The sequence below is a fragment of the Didymella exigua genome, assembly GCF_010094145.1.
Source record: "Didymella exigua CBS 183.55 unplaced genomic scaffold M421scaffold_47, whole genome shotgun sequence".
Lineage (NCBI taxonomy): Eukaryota > Fungi > Ascomycota > Dothideomycetes > Pleosporales > Didymellaceae > Didymella > Didymella exigua.
Genome location: NW_022984821.1, coordinates 100,638 through 111,754, shown reverse-complemented (window position 1 = coordinate 111,754; position 11,117 = coordinate 100,638). Strand labels below are relative to the sequence as shown.

The 11,117-nt window shown below is 56.2% G+C and overlaps 3 protein-coding genes across 3 annotated transcripts; all 3 read right to left on the bottom strand.

Annotated features, from left to right (window-relative positions):
- Window positions 1-5,961: 5,961 nt before the first annotated feature.
- M421DRAFT_74785 (uncharacterized protein) lies at window positions 5,962-6,770 on the bottom strand (the record flags this gene model as incomplete). The annotated part of the gene is made up of 2 exons (XM_033597077.1): window positions 5,962-6,573; window positions 6,624-6,770. 2 exons carry the CDS (start codon window positions 6,768-6,770, stop codon window positions 5,962-5,964), a joined length of 759 nt encoding a protein of 252 aa, XP_033443929.1.
- Window positions 6,771-6,955: 185 nt separating this feature from the next.
- On the bottom strand, window positions 6,956-8,183 carry M421DRAFT_425571 (uncharacterized protein). Its single transcript, XM_033594115.1, has one exon. It carries the CDS (start codon window positions 7,974-7,976, stop codon window positions 7,227-7,229), a length of 750 nt encoding a protein of 249 aa, XP_033443928.1. The 5' UTR covers window positions 7,977-8,183; the 3' UTR covers window positions 6,956-7,226.
- A 2,131-nt stretch (window positions 8,184-10,314) lies between these two features.
- M421DRAFT_405283 (uncharacterized protein) lies at window positions 10,315-11,102 on the bottom strand. The gene has a single exon (XM_033590292.1). It carries the CDS (start codon window positions 11,000-11,002, stop codon window positions 10,535-10,537), a length of 468 nt encoding a protein of 155 aa, XP_033443927.1. The 5' UTR covers window positions 11,003-11,102; the 3' UTR covers window positions 10,315-10,534.
- Between the last annotated feature and the right edge of the window lie 15 nt (window positions 11,103-11,117).

Sequence of the window (11,117 nt, the reverse complement as noted above, 5' to 3'; positions counted from 1 at the left end):
TGGAGCGGATCGACTCTGAGAGCCAAGCGAAGCTCAAAAATCTCACGAATGCGAAAGCAGATCTTGAGGCCCAGCTGAAGTCAACGCAGCAGTCGTTCTTACAGCTCTCCGATGAACTCGAAGAAAGTAAAATTGCGCTCAGTTCCATCGAGGCAGAGTGGACCCAATGGCAGGAAAAGCTCTCCAGTTCCGAAGCCCGAGCATCTGCTTTCGAAACCGAACTACGCGAGAGTCGTGACGCGAAGGCTGAAACCGAGGCACGACTGAACAACGACCTGCGCACAAGCAATGAACAACTCCGTGAGATGGAAACCTCGGTTGCGGCTCTTACAGAGCTGTTGTCAGCGTCTGAGCGCTTGAAAGCGTCGTTACAAGAAGAGTTGCGACAAGCCCAGACGTCCAAGAGTGAGATTGAGCTACGACTGAAGGAAGTTCAGACATCGAAGGCAGACCTGCAGAGTCAGTATGACGGCATTCGCGGTCGCATGCACGACATGGAGCTTGAATCTCGGACTTTGCGGGCGAGTGTGGAGCAACTTGAGAAGGACCTAGGCTCGACCCAGACGTTCAAGTCTGAAGTCGAGAGCCGCCTTGAAAGTGCGCAGAATGAGAGCAAAACACTAAAGAAGCTTGCATCTGAACTCGAGGTGGCACTCAAGGATAGTCGCGAGGCGAAGACGAAGATTGATGAACGTCTACATATCGTCCAGATGGATGGCAAGGCATCTGATGCCAAGATTGCCGACCTGAACGACCAACTGAACGAGACCTTAAACGCCAGAGAAGAAGCAGAAGCTCAGGTCCGAGGCCTCACTGTCAAGATTGCAGATCTGGAGCGTCAACTAGACTCGGTGCAGTCGAAGCTGGAGGAGGTCGATCATGTTGCGGCACAACGTCAAACGGAGAGCGCAGCTTTGCAAGAAGATATCGCTCAAATTCGACAGGCTAAAGAAGAGGCTGATCAGAAATATGCCGCCCTGCAAGCCACCCATACTCAATTTGTAGACGAATTACGATCGACGAAGGCCCGACTTGCTCTGGTCGACGCCAAAGAGGGTTCCCTTAGCCAAAGGCTGTCAACGACCGAAGATGAACTCGTGGCTGTTTACCGCAGCAAGGCTTACGTAGAGAGTGAGCTGGAGAGGTCGACCGAATCGAACACGGATCTGGAAAGCCAACTAAAAGCTGCACGACACCACAAGATAAACATCGAGACCCAGCTCCGCACCTTAATTGGCTCCAACACTGAGCTCGAGAAAAATCTCGTAGTATCGCAATCACGTATAGATGAACTCGGATCGGAGACGGCTCGACTTGATGCGAAGCTGGCCGGTACAGGAGAAGAAGTCGAAGCCCTTCGACGTGCCAAAGCCGACGCCAACGAGAGACTCAGTACCGCACTGAGCTCGAAACAGAGTCTCGAAGAGGAAATCGCCACATCTCGGTCGCGCGTCGACGTGCTAGAGACAGAGAGATCTGGAATGACCTGCAAACTGGCTAGCGCAGATGGCGAAATCCAAGGACTTCATCAGCTCAGGCTTGACATGGACAGGAAGCTCGCTGCTTCATTGAACTTCAAGTCTGGACTTGAGCAAGAGTTGAACAACGTTCGGTCACAATTCGAAAGCGGTGTGTCTGAGAACACGGCTCTGGTATCCAAGCTAGCTCACGCCAATCAGGAGCTGGCGGACTTGCATCAGACGAAGGCTGATGTTGAACAAGACCTCGAGATGAAACTGTCCCTCGCAGACGCCGAGATTGAGGATCTTCGCCAGGCGAGGACGACTAGTGAAGAAAAGCTTACCGCTACTATCAACTCCAAAAAGAAGCTTGAGCAAGATGTCCAAGTCCTGCAGACGCGCCTGGACGATAGCACGACGAACTTTTGCGATCTGACTCTGAAGCTCGAGACTGCAAATGAGGCCTTCGAAGCCTTGCAGAAGAGCATGGCTGATTCTGACGAGCAACTTCACACTGCACAAACAGAACTCGAAGGTCTTCGACAAGCTAAGAGCGATCTGGAAAGCAAGCTCCAGGCAGCAGTAGCAGATTCAAGCCACCTACAAAAGGTCAGGGACGCAGCTGAGACGCAGCTTAAGAGCACCTATGAGGATCTGATTACCCTTCAGCGACTCCAGGATGATACACAGAGTAAACTCGACGTCACAATTCAGGATCTGACCAAGTCTCGCCAGTCCCAAGCCGAAGCTGAGAAGAACCTTACCGCAACCCTGGCCACAAGCGCAGCTATCGGGAAGGACCTGTCATCAACACAGACCGCCATGAGCGACGTGGAGTCTCGCAACGCCCAGCTTCTATCGCAGCTTTCCAACAAAGATAATGAGCTTTTACAGATCCAGGAGGATAAGCAAAGTGCCGAGCTCCGTCTCGATGACATGAGCACGTCTCGCACAGAGCTCGAACGACACCTTGTATCGACCCAGTCTCAGCTGAATGATTTGGAGTCACGCAACCAAACTCTCAACGATAAGCTGGCCAGAACGGACGAAGATCTAGCCACTATCAAGCACGCCAAAGCACAACTCGAGACTCAGCTCGAGAGCGTCATGCACGAAAGTGGCACAGTTGGTAAGGAGCACGATAACCTGGCTTTACGATTGGGTACTCTGGAAGCAGGCAAGGCTGTAGTCGATGCAGAACTAGCTCAGAACGTCAATGAGCTCGAATGCGTACGACAGGAAAGGGCAAACGTACAGGAACAGCTTCAGGGCGCTTCGCAATGCGTTCAGACTCTCGAAGCTGGGCTGACATCTGCGCACTCACGCCTCGAAGCGATCGAGAAGGAGAAGGCCGATCTCAACTCGAAGCTCTCGGCTAGCAACGAGGAGCTGTCGACCTTGCGCGAAGAACGAAACAACTTGGAGCGACAGTACAAGGAGGCTCTGGCACAAAGCGAAAGCGTCCGCAGCGAGTTTTCGGCTTCACGATTGCGCGAGACTGAGCTGGAATCTCAAAAGGAGGTTCTTATACTCCAGCTTTCTGATGCTCGTACAGAGCTGGAGCAACATCGATTCCGCATCGCTGAACTGGAGACTGAGATTCGCAAATCCGAACAAGAACTGACAAGCATCCGTGAAGAGCTGGGCCAGCAGCGAGATACGAACTCTATGCTGGATGAGCGTTCCACAGCTTTGTCGCAGCGCAATACCGACCTCGAGCGTGACCTGCACGCGACACAGATGCGTCTCGACATTGCTGTCTCTGAAGGCTTCGTGCAAGACGCTAGAAGTGTCGAGGCTGACGAGCAGTTCGAGATCCTACGCGAGACCAACGCCAAACTGGAGGCAAGTGAGAGCGATCTCCTCCACCGTCTTGCCTCAGCTGAAGACGACCTGACTAACGTGCGCGAGACGAATGCACGGCTTGAAGAGTTCTTGAGTAGGGTTCAGTCTGACATGGCTGTAACTGAAGCTGCGTTCGAGGAGAGTGAGAAGCGTCTGGAGAAATTTGTTCAAGAGTCGGAAGCCAAGCTCGAAGAGTCGCAGAGCTCGAACTTGAAGTACAAGGGCAGGCTCTCTGAGAGTGAACGCGAAATCGAAGACTTGATCAGCCAGAATTCTGATCTTCATCACCAGATTGATGATCAAGAAGAGCAGTTGGCCACTCTCAACAAGGGCAAAGAGAAGATGACTGAAGAGTTGCAAGACAAAGAACGTTTTTTCCAGGAGCGAAGTATCTCAAGTGAACATCGGCTCAAAGAGATTCACACAGCGTACAACAGCCTCAGAAGGGACCATGATGCCCAACTGCAGAAGGAGCGACAAGCCAGCGATGACTCGCACATGCGCAGCAATAGCCATCTACGCAATCAAATGCATGCCAAGGACGCCACGATTGCAGAGCTTCGACAAAACAAGCACGATTTTACCATGTCATTTGCATCGCTGGAGCAAGAAGTGCGCGAACTTCGTGAGGACAAGAAGGCCTTTGAGGAACTCGTCGCGACACTGCAAGAGAAGATTCGCCACCTCGAGGTTCTTGAGGAATGGCACAGCGCATCGGAGCCAAGTGCACCTGCCACGCCATCGCGAGCTAGGGACCATATCGAATGGGCAAGTCCGGCTAAGAATCGCAATCTCAGCCCAATACCTAGCAGCACTGGTCGCAGTCTCCGCAGCCAGCCAAGCAGAGCGTCAACCGTTGCTAGCATAGACTCATCGCCCGAGGACCTTGACGAATGGGCAAAGGAAGTAGAACGCATCCGCATGCAGCGAGACGAGCAGGCAATCAAGTTGAAGGGAATGCGCAAGGAACGAGACGATTTGAAGAGGACCCTTAAGGAGAGCGAGCACCAGCTGCATGAGCTTGAGAAGCGAGGTCGGTCGTAAGTTTCACATGCGCTGCTGCTGCAATAACCTCTGCTGACATCTCAATCCAGCCAACGTCCCCGTCAGGTCCTCAGGAAGCGATCGGGTCGCCCTTCACCACCCCCATGGGCTACAGACGATTTCTTACAGCCCCCGAAGACGCCCACTCACACCCGTCCTTCTACCTCCGCTGGTAGCCCGAGTATCCGCCCCAGTCCATTCTCCTTCGGTTCGGCCCGTAGCAGGCACAGCAGCTACACGTACTCACCGCCGACACCGTACTCAGACCGCCCTAGCACGAGCACCGGATCGCCGAGGAAAGAGCCGAGGAAAGAGCCAAAGCGCTGGGCCAGCTTCTACCATCACGCACCGCAGAACGTCGATGCACTGGGTATCACAGAAGAGAGCGAGGGGGACAAAGCGAAGCCGCGAAGAACGCCTATGACCAGCCGCAGTTTTAGATCCATGAAGGGCGCTGCGAAAGAGCAGGACAGGCAGAAGCCGAAGCGCAGATGGAGTTCGGGACTTAGGAAGTTATTCCTGGGCGAGCGACCGGCGCTGCATTGAGCAATGCCTGGGTTAAGCCGTTGTTGTTGTTGTTGTTGTTGTTGTTGTTGTTGTTGTTGTTGTTGTTGTTGTTGTTGTTGTTTTTGTTCTGTCACATACCCGTTGTAGCGAGCAAGCGAATTGTTCATGTTTATGAGCACTGTATTTTTCCGTGAAGATGTTCTTCTATTTCGTTTCGCCTTGCCGTTCAGGTTCAGCTGCATTGCGAACGTTGCTCTCGTTACACAGACTTACTGCTAATTCCGCCATATATGCCACCGACTCCTATCGATCTTGCAAACGTCAACACTCCACCTCCTTACTTGTGGGCAACACCTATAAACCCTTCAAGGCAGCACTAATAGCAAATCGCTGTGCCATACTGAACCTCATTCCTAGAGCGCGATGTGCTGCAAGATGCATCGTAGACGCAATGCGCTACCATGCCGATCCGCGGCCCTCAAAATCCTTCCGCTCAAAGCCTTGCCCGTTCCTTCAGTAGAAAAAACAACATCACAGTAGCATCACTCCGGTACATCCAGCTGGATGCCGAGATACTCCTCCATCGACAACGATCGACGGCGGTTCGATGTGGATTCAATATGTCGTGACGGTCAAGTTTGCTGGAATATTGATGGGAGAAGGAAGCAAGCCTTGAGACTGCCGGCGATCTAGCTCTTCGTGGGATAGGTGGGTTGTGCTGGGAGCCACAGCGTCAGTCTTGAGCCATGCCGCTGGGTTTCCGTCGTCGAGCGAGGCCATGTCGGATGCTCCGAATGCTCCGAGTTCTCCCATGTCCGGGCGGAGTTGTCGTACTGGTGCCAAGGACAGTGTGTCTGGGTCTGGCCGGGGTGGGGAGAAAGAGGGGGCGCATCGGTGCTTGGTTGATATCCGACCGGTCTGGAGCATCATGTTCATGCTCCGGCGCGCTGACAACGGTGGTCTTTTAGGAGCAGCTTTGATCGAGGTGAGTCCTTGTGTATGATGCGTTCATCTTGTTCCACGTGGTGTGCCAGCTGAGTCCACTTCGTCTGCGTCGCATCAGTGTCGACTGGGCAGGTGTGCGCATCTATCCTGGGCCGTGATCTCACGGCCTTCCAAGGCCCTGCCCCCTCTTCCCCTGGCTCTCCTCCCAAATGCCCCTCAGCGTCGGCATCGCGCCCCCAACCCAGCCGGCCATCTTCCTCAGCACCTTGTTGGGCGTCCGGTGCGCGTGCGGCGGTCTCTTGCTCACATCAGCCAAGCCCGCGTGCGGCACGATCTTGGCCAGATCCTCCTGCGCCATGCTCTTCATGGGCGTGAACTGCTTCCACAGCGGCTGGCGCTCGACAAAGTCCTGGTGTACGGCGCGCGAGCGGTCGAGCGTGACCTGGAACCATTTCGTTGCTGTTGCTCTTGGGGGCGGGGCAGCGAAGGGCAGCGGTGTTGGTGCCGAGGGAGGGGGGTTGGGGGGGGTTGGGGGCGTGCGGGTGAGCAGGCGGCTGGGCGAGGTCAGGGCGGAGGTGTCGTTCGCGGAAGGTGCTTGGGGAAGGCTGTCGGGGTCGTCTTCGGGGTCTGCGGCGTAGGACAAGGGCTCGGTGGTGTTTACCTCGCGCTCGAGCGAGAAGCGGAGGGGCGAGGCGTTGAGGGCTCGTTGCGCAGCCTCGGGGGTGCGGAAGATGGCCAGTGCGACATTGTCTGCGGGGTTGTGGTATTCGTACTGTCTCGTAGTCAGCACAGCGCTGTGGCAGCTGCAGTCGAGGAACCCACCCGGAGGTGCTTGTACGTGTTGATCTCGCCGAAGCGCTGCAGCACGCGGAAGATCTCACGGCTTTCGGATAGATTGGCGGGCCGTGGCACGATGCGCAAGTGCACGGAGCGCGAGGGCAAGTGTGCTGCTGTTCTGCGGAGGGACATGGCGGGGATGGTCGAGCGTGAAGTGCTTGACGCGTGAGATGCTGCGCTACCACCACAAAAGTCCGAAAGTGGGTCACCAAACTTGGCCAAGACGATCGCAGCCCTGGTGGGGTTGCGCGCATCACGTGGGTCCGGGCGGCTGGGTCAAGAAGAAACGTGCATGCATGTGCAAGACAAAGTGCGGAGCCACATGTGTCATTTGGTGTATACGCAATTGATGGTATTGCAATCGGTAGTGTGCATAGATGATAGTAAACGCCAGGCTCGACCCGTAGGGAGCATAGATAACCAAAAGTTCGATACCATGCGTGCTGTCCCGAGCACTCCGCCTGGGGGCCTTCAAGCCGCTCCTGTCCCGTAGAGAATGTTCAGCGGGAGCTCAAGTGCTCGTACCGCACACAGTACTGCCAACGCCGTCGCAATGCTTTGAAAATCACAGTTTTTGGTAGGCAAGACCTATCTGGTCCGGCGCCTCTCCTTCGTCTCTCGCGCTGCGCTCGACCGCTTGCGCAAGCGAACAGTCTTGTTTACACGGACGTTGTCGTTGTGTCGGTCCCCAGCGCGATGCCACGGCCGCGAGAATAGGGGCTCTGTGACGTGTAACGAGCAGTCGTAGTCCATGTCGATGCCCTCGTCGTCTCCAGCGGCGACAGAGGCTGGCGCTGAGGCTGATGCTGAGGCTGATGCTGAGACTGAGGCTGAGGCTGATACTGAGGCTGAGGCTGATACTGAAGCTGAGGCTGATGCTGAGCGGGCATCGGTGTCGCTGACGTTGCACTGCTCCTCGTCCTGGATCATGCGGACCAGCCGTGAGATGTCGCGGGCTTGGGACGAGCAACACTGCAGCCGCGAGTTCGCTTGGCGCTGCATGCGCATGATGGAGGCTGAAGCTCGGCAGTAGGTGGGTCGGGTGGCCTGAGGATCCAGGTGTCCGGTAGGGAATGTGTCGTCCTCGCTGGGCGGAGTTGGGGGCCCGGCAGGGGTGTGCTGCGACCGCCATGTGCTGATGCAGAGCTTCTGTCCGCCCAGGAGCTGGGCCAGGTCGCCCATTGTGCACGGCGGAGGGGTGGGCGGCCTGCCGTATGTGACTTCGGGAGTCGTGGGGATTGACGTGGGCGGGCAGTTCATGAGGGCTTGCTCGGCTTCATGGTCGGCCTGCGACAGCGAAGGCGCAGCAAAGGAGAAGTCGCGGAAGAGGGTGGCCATGGTGTTGGTGCTGTGATCTCTCTGTACGATGTTGTGAGAGCATAATCCGGGCATCGAGGCAGTTGGGCAGATCGGTACGCTGCCCTACAGAGAGTGCGGGCGGCCATGGTACCTAATAAGGCGAACAGAGATGCAGCCAAGGGCGCCCGGCCATCTGGGTTCAACGGGCCATGACGCTCGAGCAGTGGCGAACAGGTTCTGATTGGCTTCGATCTGCCATGGACCCACTAGGAAAAAATGGGCCTGCCCCAGCGTTCCTCTCGACCCTTTATGCGTTTCCTCGCGCACCACTGGCGACCCTGGACACCGTTGCGCGTCAGGGCGGTTGCATGAACACAACCTGCGCTTGCACAAGGCTGTGCCCGCGACGCTGGGAGCTTGCTCCACTGAGCAGAGGGCAGTGACCGTACATACTTCGTATCTGCAAGCAACCTTGCGCTGGGCCGCTGGCCACGCACGCTCGTAGACATCCGTGACGCTAGCTGGGATGCATCGCCCTCGATCGTTCCTCGTTGCTTCGACCGACTCCCACCGGTGCAGCATCGCGAACAAGGATCCTGCCGCAAGCAGCCATTAAGCCCACGCTCACTGCGCCGGCTCCTTTCGCGCCCCACAGCCACCCAAACTCCAGCATCCAGACATTGCTATTCCCGCCCCTCACATCTATATGTCCATTCTCCACACCAGCACGGCTATCGCGCTCTGTCTTCTGAGCGGCGCTTGCGCAATCTCGCGACGCCCCACACCGCCGCGGCGTGCTGGCCACTTCCGGATCGCTGCCCTGTAAGTGGACGCGCGACTCAGTCCGGCCCTTCACTCACCTGGCTCTTGACAGTCACACTCACCAACAGCACTAGACACGTCGTGCTGATTCGCCCCCACGCGTTGGGAGCAGCAGTGCAACTGCATCTGCCCTGTGAAACGGCGGCTCCAAGCTTCTGGGAAGGATTTCTGGGAAGGATTCAGTCCTTGCAGCCGTATTTGCCATCTCGTTTGTCTTGCATCTTGATAGCAGCTCTCCTAACCAGTGTATCCCCTTTCTTATTCTCCGGAGCCATCCACCTAGACCCGTTCGGCTTGTTTCTTGCCCAAGGCCCAGACACCCTCTCTGGTGTGCGTGGCGCTCCTGCGCATCAGCCACAGCTCTGCGCCCCAGCCTTTTTCGATACCCCTCGTCGTGATTGGCCAGGCTTGCGCTGGCTGTCGTGTACGAGACTCTCTCTAGGGCTTCCACCAAACGTTCCCCTGCACCTTTTGGCCCGAGTGTGCAGCAACATGTCTAAAGTTTAAAACCCACTGAGCCTTCTGTACGCCTGCAACCAGGTGTGGAAACTTCGTGACAATGCGTTGTGATGACGTATCACCGCCCCAACATCAGCCCTAGCGGAATATTTGCTTCGTGCCACCACATCGCCTTGAATCACTGCATGCACGCTGTGCTATAGTAGGCGCACCCTGCCTGGAATGAAGCACGAGTTGGCAAAGGAGCATACCTGCATCCACGCCAATCAAGACCGTGCGAGGCCGAACCTGAGGCGTCTTCTAGAAGACGGGAACGCCGCAGGTCATGGACCAGGCCCCCGTGCCTGTCCATCATGGCGTCCCAGCTGAGCGAACCACGCTCGCTTTGTCCGGCGAGCTGAGATTCCCCACAATTTAGCAAGGAGATGCAGCCGCCAGCGTATTCAACAACCGCCCAGCTTCATCTCAGTCGGACTTGCCGAGTGCCTATCAGCACCACCGATCACATTCGATCATAGCCAACCGCACATGTTCCGAGACATAGGTCGTCAATGCGGCGACTCGCGTCGCATTGATAGAATCGAAATATTCTTCTCCACTACCTATCTCGTCCACCGACCCGGCAGGCCCGGTGAGGCTGGAGCAATAGCGCCACGTGGTATTGAAACCACGTCAAACCGCCGGAGGTGTCTGATAACGCAGGCCGGCAGAGACACCGCGTGGCTTCAGGCGCTTGCCATGGAGCTGTAGTTGTTTGTTACTGTGCGTGTGTTGGCATTGTGAATAGTGTTGCTTTAGGGAAGCATCTACAGTGAGCGACAGACTTGATCTTCGGAGCCGAACTCGAAGTTGCCATGGCCCATGGTGAAAATCGAAGCATAGCACAAAGTCCAGTGGACAGATTCGACTCCATGTAAGGGGAGTGCTGTTCAGACGCATTCTCACTACCTTGATCTAGGTCTCCATGGATCTTCCACTCTATTTCTCGTGGACCTACGGATGACCGTCGAGTAAAAAGGCACGGCGGCCGCTTCTGCTCGATGAGTTTGAAACGCTTCCTCCCATTGAGGCTCACAGTTCCAGTCAACGGCACACATCAACTACACAACAATCTACCAGCCCCCACCCTCAATTCAGAGCCAGCATGTGCCATACACCCCTCTGCTAGACGAGCAACACCCACGAGGACAGCAACAAAACTAGCCATGTCAAAGGTGCGGCACTCTTCACTGTCCCTCGTTTCAAGACTCTCGTCAAGGAGCACAGCAACCTGACTACCCCCGGGACCAACGCTCCGCAGCCTGCTACTCCAAAGGTCAAGTGCGAGAATTGCTTCGGCACACCACACCAGGCAACGCATCACTAACAAGCGCGGCTCCGCAATCCAAGTACCTATCTTCCAGCTGAACCGCCAAGGCCGACGACGACCACGCTGTTGCACGGGATCTGCTACGCGGCGCTGCTGCACTTCGCGTGCCAGGGCTGCAGCGGGGCAGACATGGAGCAGTGCATGAGCCATGGATTCGCGTGGCAGCGGGTTGCGTGCTGGGTTGAGTATGCGGCGCTGAATTGTCTGGGGGTGTCGGTGGATTTAAATCGGTTTGGTGGGGCGGTGGTGCGCTGGGGGGAATTGCGGGTCTGGCCGAGCCTGGAGGACGTTGAGGGTTGGTCGCTACGGGATTGAGATGCGTGGCTGGGGTAGTGGTGGAGATGGTATTGACTGGGCTGGAGATAGTATTGACTGGGCTGGAGATGCAGGTGAGCAGTCGCTCGTTGGAATGCATATAGAACAACTTTGGCTTGTAATTAGCCCGCAGACAATGGCCTAGAACATACTACAATACACAGAACATCGCACATGGTCCAAGCATGCGAAGTGTACGCAGAAGCCGCTCTCCG